This window comes from Lampris incognitus, chromosome 1 (genome assembly GCF_029633865.1).
Source record: "Lampris incognitus isolate fLamInc1 chromosome 1, fLamInc1.hap2, whole genome shotgun sequence".
In the NCBI taxonomy this organism is placed as follows: domain Eukaryota; kingdom Metazoa; phylum Chordata; class Actinopteri; order Lampriformes; family Lampridae; genus Lampris; species Lampris incognitus.
The window spans coordinates 91,248,569-91,272,911 of record NC_079211.1 but is presented as its reverse complement, the minus strand read 5'-3'; the positions used below and the strand labels follow the sequence as shown (position 1 = coordinate 91,272,911).

General features: G+C 46.5%; 1 protein-coding gene across 1 annotated transcript in view; it reads left to right on the top strand.

Annotated features, from left to right (window-relative positions):
- LOC130119482 (dematin-like) overlaps positions 1-24,343 on the top strand; it is a 490,665-nt gene that overhangs the window by 12,099 nt on the left and 454,223 nt on the right. The window contains exons 4-6 of the mRNA XM_056288001.1: positions 11,581-11,709; positions 12,057-12,098; positions 22,435-22,591. Of these exons, the coding sequence (XP_056143976.1) occupies positions 11,581-11,709; positions 12,057-12,098; positions 22,435-22,591 (328 nt within the window). The remainder of the gene's footprint in view (positions 1-11,580; positions 11,710-12,056; positions 12,099-22,434; positions 22,592-24,343) is intronic.

Sequence of the window (24,343 nt, the reverse complement as noted above, 5' to 3'; positions counted from 1 at the left end):
TCTTTCCCATATCTTCATGCTGTGGCTGATCAACTTTATACCTCTGTAGCTGCTACAGTTCTGTACATCGCCCTTGTTCTTGAAAATCGGTACCAGTATGCTTCTTCTCCACTCCTCAGCCATCCTCTCACTTTCCAAGATTGTGTTAAACAATCTAGTTAAAAGCTCCACTGCCATCTCTCCTAAACATCTCCATGCCTCCACAGGTATGTACAAGTGCTTGCCAATAGGCTAAAAAACTGTCCGGAATTAATAATCCACAGAGACCAGTCATACTGTGTGTGGGACAGATCCATTATGGACAATATTTTCCTCATGAGACATTTATTTGATATTTGTAAACTACAATTTTGATGAAATTATATCATTAGATCAGGAGAAAGCATTTGACCATGGTTTCTTTTTTTCCCCACTTTGAGATCTTTTGGTTTTGGAGATGGTTTTGTGTCACTACTGGGTATTTATGTATAAGGAGGCTTTATGTTTGGTGCTTCATGTTTGGTGAAAGTGGGTGGTGGGCTGAGCTGTCCAGTACCGGTTGAAGAGGCATTAAACAGGGATGTCTTAATTCTGGACAGCTATAATCTTTAGCTATTGAGCTTCTTCTGAATAGATTAAAATCCAGGCTATCAGGACTTATGCTTCTAGGGTTGCCTCAACGCCCCTCGCTGGTGGTGTCAACTTATGCTGATGACATTATTGTGTTTGTCAGAAACCAGAGAGATGTGGGGTTCCTGGGTAGTAGTATAGACATACATGAAACGGATTCTTCAGCTAAAGTGAACTGGGAAAAAAGTGAATCTCTGCAGGTTGGGCAGTGGGCAGACAAGGACAGGCCGAAGTTACTAGGAAACCTGAGATGGGGAAGGCAGGGCATGAACATTTTGGGTGTTTTTCTGGGAACAGAGGTGTTTCAGAGGAAGAACTGGGAGGGTGCTATGGATAGAGTGTGTGCCAGATCGTCTAAACGGAAATGACTGCTACCTCAGCTTTCCTATGGGGGGGGGGTCTTGGTCTCAATAACTTGGTTGCCTCAACCCTTTGGCACAAACTGATAGTCTTACCTCCACCAAGGGGCCTGACCAAAGGAATTCAGAGGGCAGTTGTGGATTTTCTTCTGGTCAGGAAGGTACTGGCTGAGATCAGTGATACTGTACCTGCCAGTACAGGAGGGGGGACAGGGCCTGGTAGACATTGAATCGCAGATCATAGCCTTCAGGCTGCAGACAGCTCAGAGACTTCTTTACGCTTTAGCTTGCCATGGACAGATGCTGCCTGTTTGCTGCTCATGAAGGCTGGATGCCTAGGCCACGATAAACACTTCTTGTTCCTGCTTTGGCCCCAGTCCATGGATTTAACTGGTCTGACACCATTTCACCAGTCTATCTTACAGGCGTGGCAGGTTTAAACATTCCATTGGGGAGCTGTGATGACAACAGGGATGTGGCTCTTTGAGGAGCCCTTTTTTGGAAACAGTTTCATCACCTTTCAGGTTTCGTCTTCTGTTAGAAACAAAAGCAGAGTCATGTTTATTGGCCATGTAGATTTACACTACATGGCATTTGACTCCGGTTTCATGGCTCTCTCAGTGTACTTAACAGAATAACAACACTACAACATGACAATCTACAACAACAACAACTTAATTTTATATAGTGCCTTTCAAGAAACCCAAGGACGCTTTACACCAGAGAAGAAAAAAAAAAAAAATTAAAGCCGCAAGCGGCGTTGGGAGGGGTCCAAGCATTGGCACTGTTGCGCCCCCTATGGAGCAATTTGAATGGTTTTGTCCTCATGATCATATACCTTCACCCAACGTAAATAATGAATGCTATGATATGTAGGGGCCTTTTATACACCTGGCCTGTAATAGACTACCGTTTCAACATGAAACTAAACCGCTGTTGGTAATGTAATAAAGATTGAAGAATCTTGCTTCAGAAACAGCAGCCTACCCGAGTTTCCAACTAGATATGACAATGTCGGATTACTTGGGTCGCCTGTGTCCTAGACGATTACCGTAATTTGTTAAAATGTCGTAACACTTCCATTGCTTAAGAAACATGTGCCAGAGTTTGCAAAACTGGACCAGACGGTGTCTGATTTCTTGCGTCCCAGCCGACTGCCGTAAAAAGAAAAAGTATGTCGTTAAACCCAGGTGTCCTGGCGTGTGGTATGTAGAGCTGCAGCGCTTCCACACCAAATAAGTCAAAATAGCGGGCTAACTATATGACTGACATAGGTGGTCCCAATAGTAAAGTTGTTGAGCACATTGAGATGCATGGGTCGATTAAGTTTTGTGTTGATCTGACTTATGGTGTGGGAGTTATGGCCTTTTAAGCATGACCCTTTGTTATAGCGCCACCATCTGGCTGACATGGGTGATTTGTAGTGCCAGAGTAGTGGGGGGCCGTATGAATGCACCTACCAAATTTGGTTGGTCTAGGACTTATGGTTGCTGAGCCTCAGACACTTTTAGCTGAGAAACCGCGCCCAAACTAATACAAGTCAAAATGGTGGGCAAACTATGTGGCTGACATATGTAGTCCCAATAACAAAGTTGTAGAGCACATTCAGATGCATAGGTCTGCGCAGTTTTGTGTTGATCTGACTTATGGTGTGGGAATTACGCATGACCCTTTGTTATAGCGCCACCATCTGGCTGACATAGGTGATTTGTGGTGCCTGAGTAGTGGGGGGGCCATAGGAATCCACGTACCAAAGTTGGTTGGTCTAGGACTTACGGTTGCTGGGCCTCACACACTTTTAGCGGAGAAAAATAATAATAATCCTAACAAATACAATAGGGTTCCACCAGCTTCGCTGCTTGGACCCCTAAAAAAGAAGAAGATTAAAACAAAGATTAAAAGACTACAGACCACAGGCCTTAGTAAAAATGTAGGCTTTCAGGAATCTTTTAAAATTGTCCAAAGAATCAGCATTGTGGATCTCTGCTGCAATACATTTCCAAAGGGTTGGGGGCAACCACACTAAAGGCTCTATCCCCAAAAGTCCGCAGACTGGTGTGGGAAATGGAAAGCAAGCCCCTGTCTGTGGACTGCAGATTCCGGGATGGAATACAGGGTTTGAGGAGATCTGAGGTACTGGGGGGTATGGGCATGGAGGGATTTATAGGTGAGGAGGAAGATTTTATAGGGAATGTGGGATTTGACCGGAAGCCAGTGAAGGTGGACAAAGGTGGGAGTGATGTGTTACCAGGGCTTGGTGCAGGTGAGCACCCTGTCAGCTGAATTCTTCACATACTGAAACCTGTCTAGGGCTTTACTAGATACCCCAGACATGACTCTATTGCAAAAATCCAGACAGGAGGTGATGAAGGCATGGATGAGTGTCTCTGCCATGGAGTCTGAGAGTAATGGCCGGAGTCTGGAGATATTTTTGAGGTGAAAGAAAGCAGATTTGTTGATGGATTTTATGTGTGAGTTGGATGACAGTGTGGAGTCCAGAATGACACCCAGGTTGCAGACTTCTGGGGTTGGGCAGATGGAGCAGCCATCCACATCGAGGAGAAGATCTCCAACCTTCCAGAGCAGCACCTTGGGAGCTAAAACCATGAGCTCAGTCTTATTGCTCTTAGCTTAAGTAGCTTTGATGACATCCATATCTTTATTTGGTGGAGGCAGTTGACAAAGGATTGTGGGGGGAGCTGAGAGGATGATCTCGTGCTGAGATAAAGCTCCGTGTCATCAGTGTAGCAATGGGAACTTAAACTGTGGTGGCGAATGATCTGACCAAGGGGGAGCATGTAGATGATAAAGAGGAGGGGTCCAAGCACGGAGCCTTGTGGCATGCCTTGGTTGACTAGGGTTAGGGTGGAACTGGAATCTCTGATGATGACAATCCGTTTCCTGTTGGTGACATATGATTGGAACCAGGAGAGAGCTACATCAATGAGGCCTATGTATTCAGATAAGCAGTTGAGGAGAATGGTGTGGAAAACAGTGACAAAGGTTGCAGAGAGGTCCAGGAGGATGAGAATACTGATGGGGCCGGAATCAGCTGCAATGGTGAGGTCACTGGTGTTTTGATAAGGGCAGTCTTTGTGCTGTGGTGTGCTCTGAAGCCAGATTGGAAGGGTTCATAGAGCTCATGGTTGGACATGTGCTGATGGAGTTGGGTAGCAACTGCTCTTTCCAAAATGTTACTGAGAAATGGAAGGTTGGTTGGTAGTTAGTGAGGTCATCTGAGTCCAATCCTGGCTTTTTGAGGATGAGGGTGACTGCAGCCATTTTGAAGCTGGGAGGTACTGTGCCAGATTCCAAAGAGGAGTTGATAATGTCCACAATTATGGGGCATAAGGTAGGTAAACATGCCTTGACGAGGACGGTAGGCATGGGGTCCAGGAAAGAGGTGTAAGCCTTGGCCATGGTGACCAACTTAAGCAACTTGAGGAGCATCCACAGGTGAGAAAGAGGAGAGGCAGCATTTAGGTAGGCACGCAGCGGGGGGAGTAACATCCTCCAGCTGAGTTGCATGCAGGGGAGAGGGGGTAGGTACCAGAAGCTGCTGGTGGATAGAATCCACTTTGGCCTGGAAGAAGTTCAGGAACTTGGAGCAGAGGTCAGAGGCACCTGAAGGGCAGGGGGCATCAAAGGGGCGAAGTAGTCTGTTGATGGTAGAGAACAGCATTCTGGGGTGATTTTGCTCGTTGTCAATGATATTGGAGTAGTAATGCATTTTGGCCTGGGAGAGAGCTTCTTTATAGGTCTTTACGTGGTCTTCAAAGACCTCGAGGTGGACAGTGAGGTCAGACCTTTTATAGAGCCTCTCCAGTCGATGACCAGTGGCCTTCATGATTTGGGGTTCAGTGGTGAACCAGGGGGCAGGATGGGAGAAGGAGACAGACCAAGTTTTGAGGGGGGCAAGAGAGTTAAGGCTGAGGGATAAGGCTGCATTGTAGTGGGCTACCAGGCCATCGATTGTTGTGTCAGAGGGAATCTGAGGTTAGATTGCACACTATCATGTCTGTCAGGGCTGGTGCACTCACTGTCTTGATGTTGCTGAACGTGATGGTACGTTTTGTGTGCTGCCTGGGCAAGGGAACAGGAACAGCAAAGTGGATGGCATGATGGTTGGAAATGACAAGGTCCAGGCACTTCAAATGGAGGGGAGTTGTACCAGTAGCGCACACCAGAACCAGAGTTTGACCTTTGGCATGGGTGGGACCTTGAACATGCTTTGTGAAGTTAAAGCAGTCCAGTAATGACAGGAATTCAGTGACAAACGTGCAGCTACTGGATTCCACGTGAATGTTGAAATCACCTAACAGGAGTGTAGATGGAGACATAGAGCAGACAGAGGTGAGTAGCTCAGATAGTTCAGAAATGAAGGTAGTGGAGGCTTTAAGGGGGCGGTAAACAAGGGCCACCTGAGGCTGTGTTTACCCAGCTAGTGTGAGGGCAACACACACAAATGAGGAGACACTAAGTACTGGAAGTTCTTTAACCAGAATGTCAGCTCGCTGTATAATAGCCAGCCCAACACCACGACCCATGGAGCGATGTTTCTGTACGTACACATAGCCTGGGGTGTGGCTTGATTTAGTGTCACGAAGTCCTGCTGATTTTGCCATATCTGTTAGGCATAGAAAGTCAATTTTCCTGTCCATGATGATGTCATGGATGAGTTGTGCTTTATTATTTAAGGAGCGAGTGTTCAGTAGCATGAATGTTCATAGATGCTGAGGCAGGCACAGTGGGAGGAGTGACACTGTCAACACAAAGAAGGGGCTTCAGATTGCCAGAGTGAATGAGTAGTTTGCTGTGATGACGTCGACATTGCAGTGCGATAGAATGCCAGTCAGACAGCACATGAATGTTGAAATCACCTAACAGGAGTGTAGATGGAGACATAGAGCAGACAGAGGTGAGTAGCTCAGATAGTTCAGAAATGAAGGTAGTGGAGGCTTTAGGGGGGCGGTAAACAAAGGCCACCTGAAGCTGTGTTTACCCAGCTAGTGTGAGGGCAACACACTCAAATGAGGACACACAGAGTGAGCTGCAAATCTCCACATTTAAAACATGTTGTTTCCTTCAGAAGACATCAGGTCTTCATGGTTCTGAGGAACAACACAGAGTTAAATTTAATATTGAAGTTCAGAGTTGATGGTTTTGACTATGATGTGTATGTATCATCAGAGACAATGAAATGTTTTGGCTGTGGAATGGAGGGTCATCTCATACATTCCTGTCCAGATAAATTAACCGCTGAGCCAAATGAGGGTGAGACTGCAGCATGGGGCCCTGAGCAATCTGGGACTGCAGGGCAAGCTCAAAGCAGGAACAACCTCAGTAGGAAAAAAAACAGAGTGAAGCTGAGTTTCTGGCTGCTGGTTCAGGTGCTGCTGTTCTTGGTTCAGCTAATCCAGGGGCTGCTGGTTCGGGTGTTGCTGATCCAGGTTCGGCTAAACTGGGGGCTGCTGGCTCGATTGCTGATGATCCAGGTTCGGCAAGTTCAGGGGTTGCGGGTTCGGTTGCTGCTGATCCGGGCCCTACACAGGACGATACTGTTGTAGAGGTTGTTGAAAATTGTCCTACAGATACTATTAACTGTGATGTAATGGACACAGTCTGAAACATGAAGCAGAATGTTCTCTGGAGGAGGAACGTGTGATGTTGGTAAAGAAAGGCTCTTCCAATGTCAAGGATAAGAAGAGGAAACCTGATGAGGTGTATCCGCCTTCTAGTATAGGACAAAGGTTTCTCGTCAGAGTAGGTGTCTGCAGTCGGATGAGAGTGAAGGTGATGAGGAGAGTGATGTGGAGTATCTGGCTGCCTCACAGGTGGGGACTCAACAACAGACTGGATACTCTGTAGTGAATATTAAGAAGTTCTTGAGGACACTAAGGGGGCCAGAAGGGTAAAAGTTGACAAAGTGTTTCCTGATTTGCAACTCTTGCTTGATTCAGTGAAGGCTTTTCTGAGAAGTCCTGGTGGTCTGGGGGAGAAAGCTTTCACTCAACAGGAAACTTTTCATTTGAAAAAAAAACTAGTACAAAGGGTCAAAGAGCAGTTAGGGAATGATGAATTAGTTTTTCAGTTTATTCTTTCTCTGTCCACTTGTTTCTGTTTTGCAACTTCTTTTCTGTATTATGGAGGACACAAGATGGGGAGCTTAAACTTAAATGGGGCAAGGAATGGTGGGAAAAGGGCCTGTCTTTTCAAGCTGTGTGCTCTTAAAAAGTTAGATGTGCTTTTTGTACAAGAGACACACAGTACCACTGATAACGAGGCTGAATGGAGGACAGAATGGACTGGTGAGACCTTTTTAAGTCACAAAACCAGTAACAGTGATGTATTTGGGATTCTTTTCTCCAGGATTTTATTCCTCAGTCTGTCGAGTCCGAGGAAGTTATTAAAGGCCGCCTGTTAAAATTAACAGCAGTGTATGAACAGGTAAAAATGGTGTTTATTAATGTTTATGCTCCAGTTGTGGGAGTGGAGAGGTTAGTCTTCCTGGATGTTTTAGATGAGGTTATTGAGAATTGTACCAGTGAGGACTATTTATTCATTGGTGGAGATTTCAATTGTACTGAGGACAGCAGGTTGGACAGGAACCATGCAGAGCCTCATGCTGCCTCTCGCAGTTGTCTGGTTCGTCTTATTGAGGCTCATGAACTGTGTGATATGTGGAGAGGGTTTCATGACAAACAGAGACAATACACCCGGACACATGTTAAGGACAACTTGATGTCTATGGCCAGGCTTGATCGTTTCTATTGCTTGAAACATCAGTTTAATGTGTTCAAAAGTTGTATCATTGTACAGTTGTATCATTGGTTTTTCTGAGCACTCGACAGAAACCACAATGGTTTCTGTCTTTATAAAATGTGTGAAATCCAATAGTGTCTATTGGCATTTTAACACAGCCTTACTGGAGGATAGAAACTTCAGGGATACTTTTGTCTGTTTTTGGAGAAACCACCAAAGTACAATATCAGATTTTGTGTCTGTACAACAGTGGTGGGATACTGGAGTCTGAAGTAGAGGGACTCCAGGGCTTAGCTGAGGCCACAGGGGACAAACACCATACTGCGGCACTCACAGCAAAAAAGTCTCGTTTGAACAACCTGCTGGGTGTTTCAGCTCAAGGCGCTTTGGTCAGGTCCCGTTTTCAACATGTAGCCCAGATGAATGTCGCATCACACGACTGACCGACTCAGTACGTACTGATAGACAGAGCCTAAGAGTGGCAGAGTGCAAATGGAGAAAAGGCAAACTCCCAGAGGACCTTCTCAACTTCCAATCTCTTCTTTCCACTTTCTCCTCCTCCCTTTCTGCTGCTAAGGCTGCCTTCTATCGCTCTAAAATCCAATTCTCTGCCTCTAATCCTAAGAAACTCTTTGAAACCTTCTTTACACTTCTTCAACCCCCACCTCCTCCTCCTACTTCCTCCCTTCTCCCTGATGACTTCTCTAACTTCTTTGACAAGAAGGTAAATAACATCAGATCCTCCTTTTCTCACCACCCAGTTAGTGCTGCTTTCACTATCTCACCCTCTGCACCCTCCCTCACCTCTCCACGTCCCATCCTATCCCACCTTGCTCCCCTCTCTCCTGACGAGGTCCTAAACCTCATCACATCCAGTCGCCCCACCACATGCTTCCTTGACCCAGTCCCCTGCCCTCTTCTTCAGTCTATAGCACCTGAACTCCTTCCCTTTCTAAGCCACCTCATCAACACCTCCCTCCAGGCAGGATGCTTTCCATCTGCCTTCAAAACTGCTAGAGTCTTCCCCCTTCTCAAGAAACCATCACTTAACCCCTCTGATGTCAAAAACTACAGACCGGTTTCCCTTCTACCCTTTCTATCCAAAACTTTCGAACGTGCTGTCTTTAACCAACTTTCTTTGTACCTCCACCAGAACAACCTCCTGGACCCCAACCAGTCTGGATTCAGGGTGGGTCACTATACAGAGATGGCCCTCCTTGCAGTGACAGAATCGCTGCACTCTGCGAGAGCAAACTCTCTCTCCTCTATCCTGATACTCCTGGACCTGTTAGCTGCATTTGACACAGTGAACCGCCAGATCCTCCTCTCTACCCTTGAGGGGCTGGGTGTCACAGGCTCTGCACTCTCAATGTTTGCATCCTACCTGACGGGTCGCTCCTAACAGATGATATGGAGGGGATCTGTGTAGGAGCCTCGCAGACTGACTACAGGCATTCCACATGGTTCGGTTCTGGGTCCTCTCCTTTTCTCCCTGTACACGACATCCCTGGGTTCTGTTATTCGCTCGCATGACTTCTCTTACAATTGTTTTGCTGATGACACCCAGCTGATCTTGTCCTTTCCTCCCTCTGATACACAAGTAGAGACATGCATTGCTGTGTGCTTGACTGACATCTCGGAGTGGATGGCGACACACCACCTGAAGCTCAATCTGGACAAGACAGAGCTGATGTTCCTCCCGGGGAAAGGTTGCCCACACCGAGACCTGGCCATCACCATTGACAACACCGTGGTGACGCCAACTCAGACTGTGAGGAATCTGGGTGTGATCCTGGACGACCAACTGCAAACGTTGCGTCGGTTGCTCGCTCCTGCAGATTTCTCCTTTATGACATCAGGAGGATTCGCCCATTCCTGACCGATGAGATGGCACAGGTGCTCATCCAGGCTCTTGTCATCTCCCGGCTGGACTATGGCAACTCCCTCCTTGCTGGCGCCCCGGCGTCAGCCATCAGACCTCTGGAGCTTGTTCAGAAAGCTGCAGCTCGTCTGGGGTTCAACCTCCCTAAGTTCTCCCACACAACTCCCCTTCTCATGTCCCTACACTGGCTCCCAGTAGCTGCTCGCATCCAGTTTAAGACTCTGGTGCTAGCCTACAGGGCAGTGAAAGAAACAGCTCCTTCCTATCTCCAGGCCATGGTCAAGCCCTACACCCTCGCCCGACCACTTCGCTCTGCTGCCTCGGGACGCCTGGTTGCCCCGTCGTTCAGAGGCCCCTGCTGCCGATCGACCCGGTCACGGCTCTTTTCTGTCCTGGCCCCACAGTGGTGGAATGAACTCCCCACTGATATCAGGACAGCGGAGTCGCTGCCCATCTTTCGGCACAGGTTGAAAACTCACCTCTTCAAGAACTACTACCCTGTTACTTGTTCTTAGCACTTAGTGTATTCACTCATTTAAAAAACAAAAAAATCTCTTTCTTGCGCTTTTACTTTAGCACGGGTTTTGCTCTTAGGCGCTTGTTTAGATGCACTTATGACCTCTGATGACTAGTAGTTCTGCTGATTTCCTACATTAAATGCAGTTATTGTAAGTCGCTTTGGATAAAAGCGTCGGCTAAATGACTGTAATGTAATGTAGTGTAGTTCCGCTTGCAGGCCCAGACATGGACAATGCAGATCCTCTTGCCTCCCGCTTAGAGCTGAGATCAACTCGTGTCATCACTCTGCTGCTTAATAAATGGAGAGAAGCTCTCACAAGTGTTGAGCGGACGCTGTTGGTCCAGCATTACAATGGCTCTGTTAGACCTGATGAGAAGGATGTTTTCCCTTCAATGAACATTCCCCCAGATTTTAAGGACTGTACAGGACCTCTGTTAAAAAGTGAGAATCCCTCTGTGTTTTCTTTTCAGAGTCCAAATGGAAGGTAGTGTACAAAACGTTTGTTAAATTTCTGCACAGGGACAAATTACATGGTAAACCTGACACCCCATGGAGGGCTCAGTTAGGTCTGAGGGACAGTGTTGGTCCTGAGTGGAGAGCGCTGTACAAACCACCATTGGTCAAAAGAGCTGCGGACCTGCAGTGGAGGGTCTTACATGGTGTCGTGGCTGTTAATGCTTTTGTCTCTGTTATTAATTCTGATGTCAGCCATGAGTGTCCATTTTGCTCTAATGGTGAAACTGTCTTTCATTGCTTCATGGAATGTTGTCGACTGCTGCCACTGTTTACACTACTGGAAAATGTTTTTGGGTTGTTTGGGGAGGTCTTTTCCAAACCCATGTTCATTCTGGGCAACAGGTACTCTCAGAAAAACAAGGTCAAATGCAGCTTCTTAATTTCGTTCTGGGGAGTTTAAAGATGGCCGTGTACCTGAGCAGAAGAAACGGGATGGAGGACGCTCGGGATGATGATGCTGGCTTTGTGTTTGTAAAATTGTTAAGAGCTCGTTTGAAGGTAGATTTTTGCTATTTAAAAATGATGGAGGATCTGGACAGTTTTGGCAGTGTGTGGTGTTGTAAAAATGTGCTTTGCTGTGTTGTGGATGATGAGCTGATCTTGGGGAGTGTCCTGACAGGATTTAGATTCTGTCAATCTGATGTTACTGACCATGTTGGTCTTTGTGTTACAACTTTTTTGTGATTTTTATTGAAGTATTGTTGAAAGTCAAATCTCTCTCTGTGTCTCTCTCCCTCTGTCTCTCTCTGTCTGTCTGTCTGTGTGACTCTGTCTGTCTCTCTCTGTCTGTCTCTCTCTGTCTCTGCCTCTCCCTCTGCCTCTCCCTCTGTCTCTGTCTCTGTCTCGCTCTCTGCCTGTCTCTCTGTCTGTCTCTCTCTGTCTCTGCCTATCACTCTGTCTCTGTCTCGCTCTCTGTCTCTCTGTCTCTGCAGGCCCGTATTGAAGATGGGGTGATAGGTTATAAGGACTTGGCTGCGTTGCCGACAGACAAAGCCATCCTGGACATCGAGAGGCCGGACCTGATGATCTACCAGCCGCACTACAGCTACAGTCCTCTGGAGGTCGCTAACAGTAAAACACTGTGAAGTGGATCAGTAAAGACAACTGAAGGGAAAATAGCCTCTCACCTTGTCTCCAGCCATATTATGCATCTATTGAAAGTGCGCATGTGTGTGTGTGTGTGTGTGTGTGTGTGTGTGTGTGTGTGTGTGTGTGTGTGCGCGTGTGTGAGATATGGTCTCTGCTGTGTTTGATGACAATATAAGTGTCAGTCCTCAAATAGTTACGACACGTCAGTTAGTAGATTCCTAGTAGAAGTTATGAAGGTCTCTGTTTTGTGATGTTGAGCTGTGTCAGGATGTGCTGCTCTGTTTTAATCACCCGCTTTCTTACTTATCTGCTTCTCCAGAGATCCCTGTCCCCATCCATCTCCCCTCCTCCCTCACCAGAGGTATGTCTCTCTCTCTCTCTCTCTCTCTCTCTCTCTCTCTCTCTCTCTCTCTCTCTCTCTCTCTCTCTCTCTCTCTCTGAGCGGATGTGCGAGTGAGTGTACGGAGCAGCAGCGTGTTATTTCGGTGTGAGTGAGTTTCTGAATTTCGGACTTTTTTTGTCTGGTCCCTTTCACGTGCTTTCTGTGGGTTTGTTGTTGTTTAGTTTTTAGTTCGTTTTTCTCGGTGGTAGGTTTAAGCGGAGTTGTTTATTTTCGGTAGCGCTGCCACCGGCCCGGCGGGGCAATATGGCCGCTGTGGGAGGTGGAGGAACGGCGTTCGAAAAATTGACACGCCGGCACGCGATTAAAGTGGCTCCGGTGGTCAAATGCTCGGTGGAGGAGTGCTGCCTCGCGGTAGGTGAGCATGTGGGCTATGGAAGCATCAAATCGGCGTCCAGAATGAACGGTGCAGTAGTCATGTTTATTGACAGTATTGATAAGGTCAACCAGGTGGTGGAAAGTGGTGTGGTGATTAGGGACATGTTGACTCCCGTTCTGCCGCTGGTTAACCCAGCCAAGAGAATCACCATTTCCAATGCTCCCCCGTTCATGAGAAATGCAGCTTTTGAGAAGGAGCTTGCAAGATACGGACAACTAGTGTCCCCCATAAAAATGGTCTCCTCCGGTTGCCAGTCTCCTCACTTGAAACACGTTGTGTCCCATAGGAGGCAAGGTTTCATGATTTTGAAAAATAATGCAGAGGATTTGGATCTGAAGCTGAAATTCAGGATTGATGACTTTGATTATATTGTATTTGTTACTTCTGGTATGATGAAATGTTTTGGCTGTGGGTCAGAGGGGCATTTAGTAAGGTCTTGTCCCGAAAGGAGTGAGGGTAGATCTGAGCCTCAAGGGCCGCCTTCGTCCACCGATGCCGCCGCGAGCGGCGCATCTCCGGCTGGAGACGGCGCGGCCGAGTCGGCACAGGGCAGACAGGAGGCTGGGGAGCGAGGGGTGGGAGAAACAGACCAGGTGGTGACACAGAAAAAGACCGAGGCTGGGGAACATGAGGAAAATGGACGGACTGAGCAGGCAGGAGAAGGAGGTGTACAGGCTGAGCATATTAAAACCGTTGAGCACACTGAGAAGGTGACAGAACTTGGGCAGGTCACAGCTGATGGCCAGGATGAGCAGGTAGGGGAGGTTGAACGGAATGAAACGGAAGAGGAAAACAGCGAGACCAGGGATCATAGCAAATTGGCTGGGCCAGATACGAGTGGTGGTCGGAGGACGCAAATACAGCAGACTGCTGTTAGAGTGGCAGAGTCTGTACTCGAAGAAGAGGCAGAGATTATGTTGGACGATGAAATAAAATCAAAAAAGTCAATTAAAAGGAAGCCGACTGAAGGTAGACAGGAAAATTTAAAAGTGAAGAGGGCTTCAAAAGATAAAAAGCCATCCTCCTCTTTGTCTGATGAGAACACAGACGAAAGTGAGTGTGAGTTAGGTTCCTCTCCTCGTACACAGGTGGACACAGAAGGCAGCTATGCCTTTCTGAAGATCAGGAAGTTTTTGCAGGTTACCAAGGGTTTGAGGGCGGTCAAGGTGGAAAATTTTTTTCCAGACTTGCAGCTTTTTATTGAATCAGTTAAATGCTTTATGAAAAACACAGGGGACTTGGAGGTGAACACATTCACTGAGCAGGAAGTCTTCAGACTGAAAAAACTTGTACGGAAGGTAAAACTGCAACTTCATGATGATGATTAAGACACGTTTGGGTATTGTTATCTTTTTGGTCAGTGTACGCTTGTTTCTGGCACAGTTCAGCCCCACTCTCCTCATGTGTAATATACAATTAGGCACTTTAAATCTGAATGGAGCAAGAGATGACATGAAAAGAGCTGCTGTGTTTAAACTGGTTGAGCTGAAGAAAATAGATGTCTTGCTTGTGCAAGAAACACATAGCACAGCAGATAATGAAACTGAATGGAAGAGGGATTGGACTGGAAAATTGATTCTCAGTCATAAATCCAATATTAGTGGTGGGGTCGGGATTCTTTTCTCAAGAGATTTTTTGCCAGGCTCCCTTGAGGTAGAGGAAGTAGTCGAAGGCCGGCTACTGAAAGTAAGGGCGCAGTATGACAACGCAACACTGGTTTTTATAAATGTTTATGGTCCAACCCTTGGCCCTGAAAGAGTAGTTTTTCTGGATGTGTTATCTGATGTTATTAGTAAATGTGACAGTGAGGAGTATTTATTTCTGGGAGGGGACTTTAACTGTACAGAGAATTGCAAGTTGGACAGGAACCATCAGGAACCACATCCTGCATCTCTTAGTCGGCTCACACGCTTGGTTAATTCGTGTGAACTGACAGATGTTTGGAGAGCTTTTTATGGGACCCAGAGGCAGTATACATGGACACATCTAAAAGATAACGCACTATCCATGGCACGGCTTGATCGGTTTTATTGTTTTAAACATCATTTTAATGTGTTTAAACAATGTAACATGCTTCCAGTTTGTTTCTCTGACCACTCTCTTGTACAGTGCTCGGTTTTCATACGAAAGGTTAAAACAAATAGTGCTTTCTGGCATTTTAACACAGGCCTCCTAAATGATAACAACTTTAGAGATGCTTTTAAGTTTTTCTGGGGCCAATATAGGAGCCGAAGGTCTGAATTTATTTCTCTGCAGCAATGGTGGGACATTGGCAAGTGTCAGATAAAGCAGTTTTGCCAGCAGTACACTCGCAATGTCACCAGAGACATAGCCAGATCTATGAGAGATCTAGAGGATGAAATGGTGGAACTACAGAATTTGGCAGATTCCACAGGAGACAGAGGCCATGTGGAAGCTCTCAAATCCAGAAAGTCTGCTTTGGCTAGCCTGCTGGGTATTACAGCACAGGGGGCACTGGTCCGCTCGCGCTTTCTGAACGCCACACATATGGATGCTCCTTCTCACTTTTTCTTTAGTCTAGAGCGCAAGAATGGGCAGAGAAAAACCATTCACTCTCTGCGTACTAACACTGGCGTGCAGCTGTCAGATTTTTCTGGAATTCTGAAATACGCAGCAGAGTTCTACAGTGACCTCTATAAGAGCGAACTCAGGCAGGATGTGCTGGGGGCTGAGTCATTCTATCATGGGCTAAAAAGGGTTGAGGTAGCGCTCAATACAGACCTCGAGGCTCAACTGTCCCCTGAAGAACTCCATGACGCCCTGCAAAGTCTGGAAAGTGGCAAGGCACCTGGTATAGATGGGTTACCTGTTGACTTCTATAAATCTTTTTGGCCGGTGCTCGGAGGGGATTTGTTGACTGTACTGAGGAATAGTGCAACTGAGGGGCGATTGCCTCAGAGTTGCAGAAGGGCCGTCATTACTCTCTTGCCGAAGAAAGGGGATCTGCAGGACATTAAGAACTGGCGGCCAGTGTCCTTGCTCTGCGCCGATTACAAGATCTTTTCTAAGGTGCTAGCAAACAGACTGAGAAAGGTGATGAAGGAGGTCATCCATGTTGACCAGACTTACTGTGTGCCCGGTAGGCTGATCACTGACAACATTGCATTAATTAGGGACGTTTTGGACATCTCTAGTTCATTGGGAGTTGAAACTGGTCTTATTTCCATAGATCAGGAAAAGGCTTTTGACCGGGTTGAACACCAGCACTTGTGGCAAACCATGAAAGCTTTCGGTCTCAGCCCAGGTTTTATAGCTACGATCAAGGTTTTGTACAGTGACATTGAGAGTGTACTTAAAATTAACGGTGGTTTGAGTGCTCCTTTTAAGGTTCAAAGGGGAATCAGGCAGGGATGTTCTTTGTCTGGAATGTTGTACTCCCTGGCCATTGAGCCCCTGTTGCATAAATTGAGGTGTGAGTTGTCTGGAGTTGCTTTTGCTGGTTGCGGCACGACTTTTAAGCTCTCTGCCTATGCCGATGATGTAGCTGTTTTTGTAAAGGACCAAAAAGATATTGATGTCTTAGTAAAAAATGTTATCAAGTTTGGTCAGATATCATCGGCTAGGGTAAACTGGGGGAAAAGTGAGGCACTGATGGTAGGAGAGGGATTGAACAGTAAACTCATGTTACCTGGGGGATTGACATGGAAAAGGGGAGGGATGAAATATCTAGGAGTGTTTGTGGGGAATGACACCTTCTCAAATAAGAATTGGGAGAATGTCTTGGAAAAGGTTGAAGGGCGTCTTAGGAAGTGGAAATGGATTCTACCACAACTGTCGTATAGGGGGCGCATGTTAGTAATCAACAACCTGGTGTCATCAACGTTATGGCATCGATTAACATGCGTTGATCCTCCAACCAACCTCCTGGCCAAGATTCAGGCTGTGCTGGTGAACTTTTTCTGGGACAACTTGCACTGGATTCCTCAGAGTGTGCTGTACCTTCCTAAAGATGAGGGGGGTCAAGGGCTAGTCCATCTGGCCAGCAGGGGTGCAGCCTTCCGCCTCCAGTTCATTCAAAGATTGCTCACTGGGCCTAGAGATCTAGTGTGGTGACCAGCAGCCTGTGCAATACTTCGACGGTGTTGTGGACTCGGAATAGACCTGCCCTTGTTCCTAATGGCTATTAAGAACTCAGACCTCAACGGATTGCCTGGATTTTATCGTGGGCTCATGAGAGTGTGGAATATGTTTAAAAAGGAGAGAATGGGCTGTTCTGACTCTCTGAGCTGGCTTCTAAAAGAGCCGGTGGTGTATGGTGGGCGTATGGACACGTTCTGCAACTTTGGACCCACGGTATCAAAGCTGTTCTGCCAGGCAAAGGTCGTCACATTGGGTCAGGTGGTGGAGCTGGCTGGGCCCAATCTTGACAACGCTGCCACTCTAGCATCTCACCTGGGAGTGAAATCTACGCGCCTCCTTAGTCGGGTACTACTTAAGTGGAACGGTCAGCTCACAGCAGTAGAACGGGGGCTTTTGACATCGTACTGCAGTGGTTCTACTCATCCCAATTGTGAGGATCCATTTCCTGTTTTAAAGGTTGTTCCTGATCTGAAAAGTTGTATGGGGCCACTTTTGGATTTGGGAAATGCTCTTAATGAAAGGCTGAATGTACTTAAAGGTAAGACCATGTATAGTATGCTTGTAAAAGTCTTGAATAAAGATAAACTGAGTGGTCGGACTGATACACCCTGGATGGCCCAGCTGGGCTTGGGGGAGAATGTGAAGCCAGTCTGGAGGGGCTTATACAAACCACCGTTAATTAAAAAAGCTGGTGATCTGCAGTGGAGGGTCTTGCATGGCATAGTGGCGGTCAATGCTTTTGTTTCTGTGCTAGACCCTAATGTGAATGACAACTGTCCCTATTGTGCCCAGAGAGAAACAGTGTTTCATTGCTTTTCAGAATGTGTGAGGCTTGCACCCCTGTTGCTGCTACTAGACCGCTTATTTAGATCATCTGGGGAAAGTTTCTGCAAACAGAATTTCATTTTTGGTTTCAAATATAGTCAACGTGTAAAATTTAAATGTCAACTCTTAAATTTTATTTCAGGGCAGGCAAAGATGGCTATCTATGTGAGCCGTAAAAAGAGAATTAAAGAATGTATAGAATGTCATGTTGAACTGTTGTTCTGCAGGATGGTCAAGGCCAGGATAAAAGTAGACTTCAATTACTACAAGGCAATGAAAGACCTGGTCACATTCACAACCTTGTGGTGTTATAAAGGGCTGCTGTGTTCCACCATAAAAGATGAGCTGGTCTTTTCTAAAGAACTTGGATAAAAGAGGTCTTACCTGTTTTTTATTTTTTGAGTTGTCGGTGAATGATTGTTCTTTTGGGCTTGTAAAAAATGCTTATTGATTGTTTATACCTCGACAAGTATTGTTTATGTTCGGAGGGATTTCAAGTCTGCTTTTTGTCTAAATTTTTTCTGTTAAATAAAGACTTGGTTTAAAATTCAATTCAATTCTCTCTCTCTCTCTCTCTCTCTCTCTCTCTCTCTCTCTCTCTCTCTCTGCCTCTGTCTGTCTGTCTCTGTCTCTGTCTGTCTGTCTCTCTCTCTGTCTCTGGCTCTCTCTCTGTCTCTGGCTCTCTCTCTGTCTCTGTCTCTCTCTCTGTCTCTGTCTCTGTCTCTGTCTCTCTGTCTGTCTGTCTGTCTCTCTCTCTGTCTCTGGCTCTCTCTCTGTCTCTGTCTCTCTCTCTGTCTCTGGCTCTCTCTCTGTCTGTCTGTCTCTGTCTCTGTCTCTCTGTCTCTGTCTCTCTCTCTGTCTCTGTCTCGCTCTCTGTCTCTGTCTCTGTCTCTGTCTTGCTCTCTGTCTCTGTCTCGCTCTCTGTCTCTGTCTTGCTCTCTGTCTCTGTTTCTCTCTCTGTCTCGCTCTCTGTCTCTGTCTCTCTGTCTCTGTCTCTCTCTCTGCCTCTGTCGGTCTGTCTCTGTCTCGCTCTCTGTCTTTCTCTGTCTCTGTCTCGCTCTCTGTCTCTCTCTCTCTCTCTGTCTCGCTCTCTGTCTCTCGCTCTCTGTCTCTGGCTCTCTCTCTGTCTCTGTCTCACTCTCTGTCTCTGTCTCTCTCTCTGTCTCGCTCTCTGTCTCTGTCTCTCTGTCTGTCTGTCTGTCTCTCTCTCTGTCTCTGGCTCTCTCTCTGTCTCTGTCTCGCTCTCTGTCTCTCTGTCTCTCTGTCTGTCTCTCTCTGTCAATTCAGTGATGCTTTATTGGCACAACTGCATTAATTACAATGTTGCCAAAGCAGAACAGGTCAACAGAGAACTGAACAAAACAAACAAAGCAATAAAAGGGTAAAAGGAAGACACAGATCTGGCAGAAACATAGAACAGCACTTGAAGAGCAACTGACAGTAACTGACAGTGTTTTGGTCACTGACCCTTAGGCTATGGCATTCTTACACATATTGTGTCGCAAGGTGTGACCTTTGACCCTCTCCTAAAATAAGTGCCCATTGTTCTTTCTCATCCAGGAGTAGAACATGTGGACTCTGGTTTTCAAATGTCTCCTGGTATTTTTCTCTTATGTTCTGGAATGTCTCACAATTTAGCAGGAAGTGCATCTCTGTCTCCACCACACCTGCCGTACAGTGACCACATATTCTTTGCTCTTTTGGTAGCCAAGATGTTTTGTGTGTCTGTCCTTTTCAGTGGCTAGACTGTGGTCAGTGAGCCTGTACTTGGTAAGGATGTGTCTGTGCTGACTGTCTCTGACAGTGGACAGACAGTCAGCCAGTTTGTCTTCTCTTTTTAGGGCCCCATAACATCCTCATTTGTGTTGTCATTTGGTTTCTACACTCACTGGCCACTTTATTAGGTACACCTTGCTAGTACCGGGTTGGACCCCCTTTTGCCTTCAGAACTGCCTTAATCCTTCGTGGCATAGATTCAACAAGGTACTGGAAACATTCCTCAGAGAGTTTGGTCCATATTGACATGATAGCATCACGCAGTTGCTGCAGATTTGTCGGCTGCACATCCATGATGCGAATCTCCCGGTCCACCACATCCCAAAGGTGCTCTATTGGATTGAGATCTGGTGACTGTGGAGGCCATTTGAGTACAGTGAACTCATTGTCATGTTCAAGAAACCAGTCTGAGATGATTCGAGCTTTATGACGTGGCGCGTTATCCTGCTGGAAGTAGCCATCAGAAGATGGGAACACTGTGGTCATAAGGGGATGGACATGGTCAGCAACAATACTCAGGTAGGCTGTGGCGTTGACACGATGCTCAATTGGTACTAAGGGGCCCAAAGTGTGCCAAGAAAATATCCCCCACACCATTACACCACCACCACCAGCCTGAACCGTTGATACAAGGCAGGATGGATCCATGCTTTCATGTTGTTGACGCCACATTCTGACCCTACCATCTGAATGTCGCAGCAGAAATCGAGACTCATCAGACCAGGCAACGTTTTTCCAATCTTCTATTGTCCAATTTTGGTGAGCCTGTGCGAATTGTAGCCTCAGTTTCCTGTTCTTAGCTGACAGGAGTGGCACCCGGTGTGGTCTTCTGCTGCTGTAGCCCATCTGCCTCAAGGTTTGACGTGTTGTGCGTTCAGAGATGCTCTTCTGCATACCTCGGTTGTAATGAGTGGTTATTTGAGTTACTGTTGCCTTTCTATCAGCTCGAACCAGTCTGGCCATTCTCCTCTGACCTCTGGCATCAACAAGGCATTTTCGCCCAAGGAACTGCCGCTCACTGGACATTTTCTCTTTTTCGGACCATTCTCCGTAAACCCTAGAGATGGTTGTGCGTGAAAATCCCAGTAGATCAGCAGTTTCTGAAATACTCAGACCAGCCCGTCTGGCACCAACAACCATGCCACGTTCAAAGTCACTTAAATCACCTTTCTTCCCCATTCTGATGCTCGGTTTGAACTGCAGCAGATCGTCTTGACCATGTCTACATGCCTAAATGCATTGAGTTGCTGCCATGTGATTGGCTGATTAGAAATTTGCGTTAATGAGCAGTTGGACAGGTGTGCCTAATAAAGTGGCCGGTGAGTGTATGTCCCAGTGTTCCACATATGAGTTGTTGCATTGTGTGATGATGTGGTTTACTCTAGTCTGTGGTTGGTTAGCATCGCTAGTCTGAAACTCATCTGTGTCAGTGGTTACGGGGTCAGTTAGTTTCACAACCAGCTGACTGAGAGGACTCTTTCTTAGCTCTTGGATTTGGACTGCTTTAAACTGCAGTGAGTCACGGGGACTTGATTTAAGGTGCATCCAGAATTTAAGTGATCTGTTTAAATATTTATTAGCAATGGGAAACGGCCTCATTCTGCCCTGCATGCATCTGTTGGTGTTTTCCTTTGTACGTTCAGCAATTTTCAACAGAATTCTGCATGCAGGGCTCCTATTGGATGTTTGTCCCATCTAGTGTAGTCTTGCTGACTGAGTGGACCCCATACTTCACTTCCATATACTGCAATGGGCAGGAGGACACTGTCAGAGATTTTGGACCAGATTTTAATTGGGACGTCTGTTTTATAGGATGTTTTTTATTGCATAGGAAGCTCTTCGGGCTTTCTCTTTAAGTGCATTCACTGCCAGACCAAAGCTCCCCGAGACACTGACCCTCAGTCCCACTGACCCTCAGTCCCACTGACCCTCAGTCCAACTGACCCTCAGTCCCACTGACCCTCTGTCCCACTGACCCTCAGTCCCACTGACCCTCAGTCCCACTGGCCCTCAGTCCCACTGACCCTCAGTCCCACTGACCCTCAGTCCCAGGTCATCATAACTTAACGTGTGCTCTAGGGCGGTGTTACCTAGAGTAAATAGGTGTCTACTTTCCTGACACCTGGGCTTCTTCTGGAAGATCATATTTTTTTGTCTTTTTTAAGTTTACTGTCAGGGCCCAGTTCTGACAGTGTTTCTCTAGCAGATCCAGATGCTGCTGTAGACCCTGTTCTGTGGGTGACAGCAGAACCAGGTCATCTGCATAGAGCAAGAATTTAACTTCTGTGTTGTTTAGGGTGAGGCCAGGAGCTGCAGATTGTTCCAGTAACACCGCTAACTCGTTGATGTAGATATTGAACAGGGTTGGACTCAAACTGCAGCCTTGTCTCACCCCTCACCCTTGAGTGCAGTATTCTGTTCTTTTGTCGCCAAGTTTTACTCCGCACTTATTTTCCAAATATATAGATTTGATTATGTCAGACACTTTACCCCCTATGCCACTTTGGATGATTTTATAATATAAGTCATCATGCCAGATAGAATTAAATGCTTTCTTGAAGTAAATGAAGCATGCAAATATTGTTCCTTTATTTTTTTGGTGAACACGTTGATTAATTAGGGTGTGTAGGGTGTAGATGTGGTCTGTAGTACGGTGATTTGGTAAGGGAGGCGTGCATTCAGGCGTTAATAATACAGCAGAAGACCTTCCCCAGGTTACTGCTCACACAGATGCCTCGGTAGTTATTGGGGTCAAATTTAATTCCACTCTTGTATATTGGGGATATAAGCCCCCTATTCCAGGTGTCGGGAAAGCGGCCAGCTTGTAGAACCAGGTTGAACCGTTTAAGCAGGGCCTTCTGCGGCTCAAGGGAACTGTGTTGAGCATTTCAGTCCTGATGCTGTCAGGGCTACAGGCTTTTTTTGGTTTAAAACTTTGGAGTTTGTCTGTTAGTTCTTCTAGTGACATCTGGTAGTCAGTTGGGTTTTGATTGTTTTTTATAGTTGATTCCAGTATTTCCAGCTTTTCTTTCATTTGGTTTTGGTCACATGAGAGGTCTCTGTTCCTCTGTCTCTCTCTCTGTCTCTCTGTCGCTCTCTCTGTCTATCTATCTGTCTGTCTGTCTGTTTGTCTCTCTAACATGAATGAAATTAATACTAAATGTGTGTGTTTCTAATGTGTCCAGTAATCCTCATCACTCTTGTGTTTTTTTCCAGAATGTTCTCTTGAAGGAGTCAAGGAAGTGGCTGGAGAACAGGTCACCAGGAGGCTCCTCACCCAGCTCCACCATCAGAATCTCCACACACACAGCCAGCGCACCACACACACCCTCTGCTGGGACCAAGAGCGCCGTGCAGCACTTCCACAGGCCTGGTAACTCCTCCGCTTTCTCCACCTCCATGCAGCAGAAGCTGAGCTTTAATAAGACCAACCACTGTTACCAGCAGATGGTGACAAATCTCCCAAAATTGAAGAAATGAAGGATAGAATGAAAAATTAAATGAATAGGATTTTAAAGACAATGCTGATGAAGGCTGAGCTGAGCATCTCGGGCTGTTCAGTGTTTCACAAGGGGTCAAACGATGAGGGACATGACACCAAATGTGATACAAATATTAGGCAGATTTCTACTTTGTCATGAGTTTTTACATCTTGGAGGAGTTCAGACTGTGTTAAAGTCCGCTGGTGAAGTCCGAAGACCAACACCAGCAAATACCATGAACTTTGGTGTAACAGGAAGGAAAGGCATTGACTTTATCTCCCACATTAGCATTTTTTCATTCATTTTGTCTCCATCACTCCTTTTTACTTCTTCTCTTTGTCAGCTGGATAACTTTTCCTTTTCAACTGAACGTGAGAGGAATTTTGGGATATGCAGTTGTTCCTGTTTAAATTCAGCATTTCCATTCAGCTTTTCCTTTGTGTCACAGGGATAAACAGTAATTATCTCTTAAGTTGAAAATAAGGTGAATATTGAATTTGGTGCTGTCATTACTGTGGTTTTGTTACTCAGCAGCATGTTCAATATTCACATCATCTACTATTACTACTTTCGGCTGCTCCCGTTAGGGGGCGCCACAGCGGATCATCCGTTTTAATCTCTTCCTGTCCTCTGCATCTTCCTCTGTCACACCAGCCACCTGCATGTCCTCCCTCACCACATCCATAAACCTCCTCTTTGGCCTTCCTCTTCTCTTCCCTGGCAGCTCCATATTCAGCATCCTTCTCCCAGTATACCCAGCATCTCTCCTCCACACATGTCCAAACCATCTCCATCTTGCCTCTCTTGCTTTGTCTCCAAACCGTCCAACCTGAGCTCTCCCTCTAATATACTCGTTCCTAATCCTGTCCTTCTTCATCACTCCCAATGAAAATCTTATCATCTTCATCTCTGCCACCTCCAGCTCCACCTCCTGTCTTTTCGTCAGTGCCACTGTCTCCAAACCATACAACATAGCTGGTCTCACTACCATCTTGTAAACTTTCCCTTTAACTCTTGCTGGTACCCTTCTGTCACACATCACTCCTGACGCTCTTCTCCACCCACTCCACCCTGCCTGCACTCTCTTCTCCACCTCTCTCCTGCACTCCCCGTTACTTTGGACAGTTGACCCCAAGTATTTAAACTCATATGCCTTTGTCACCTCTACTCCTTGCATCCTCACCATTCCACTGTCCTCCCTCTCATTCACGCATAGGTATTCCATCTTCTTCCTACTGACTTTCATTCCTCTTCTCTCAAGTGCATACCTCCACCTCTCCAGGCTCTCCTCCACCTGCACCCTACTCTCACTACCGATCACAATGTCATCCACAAACATCATAGTCCATGGAGACTCCTGCGTGATCTCGTCTGTCAACCTGTCCATCACCACTGCAAACAAGAAAGGGCTCAGAGCCGATCCTTGATGTAATCCCACCTCCACCTTGAACCCATCTGTCACTCCAACCGCACACCTCACCACTGCCACACTGCCCTCATACATATCCTGCACCACTCCTACATCTCTGCAACTCCTTACTTCCTCATACAATACCACACCTCCTCTCTCGGCACTCTGTCATAAGCTTCCTCTAAATCTACAAAGACACAATGTAACTCCTTCTGGCCTTCTCTATACTTCT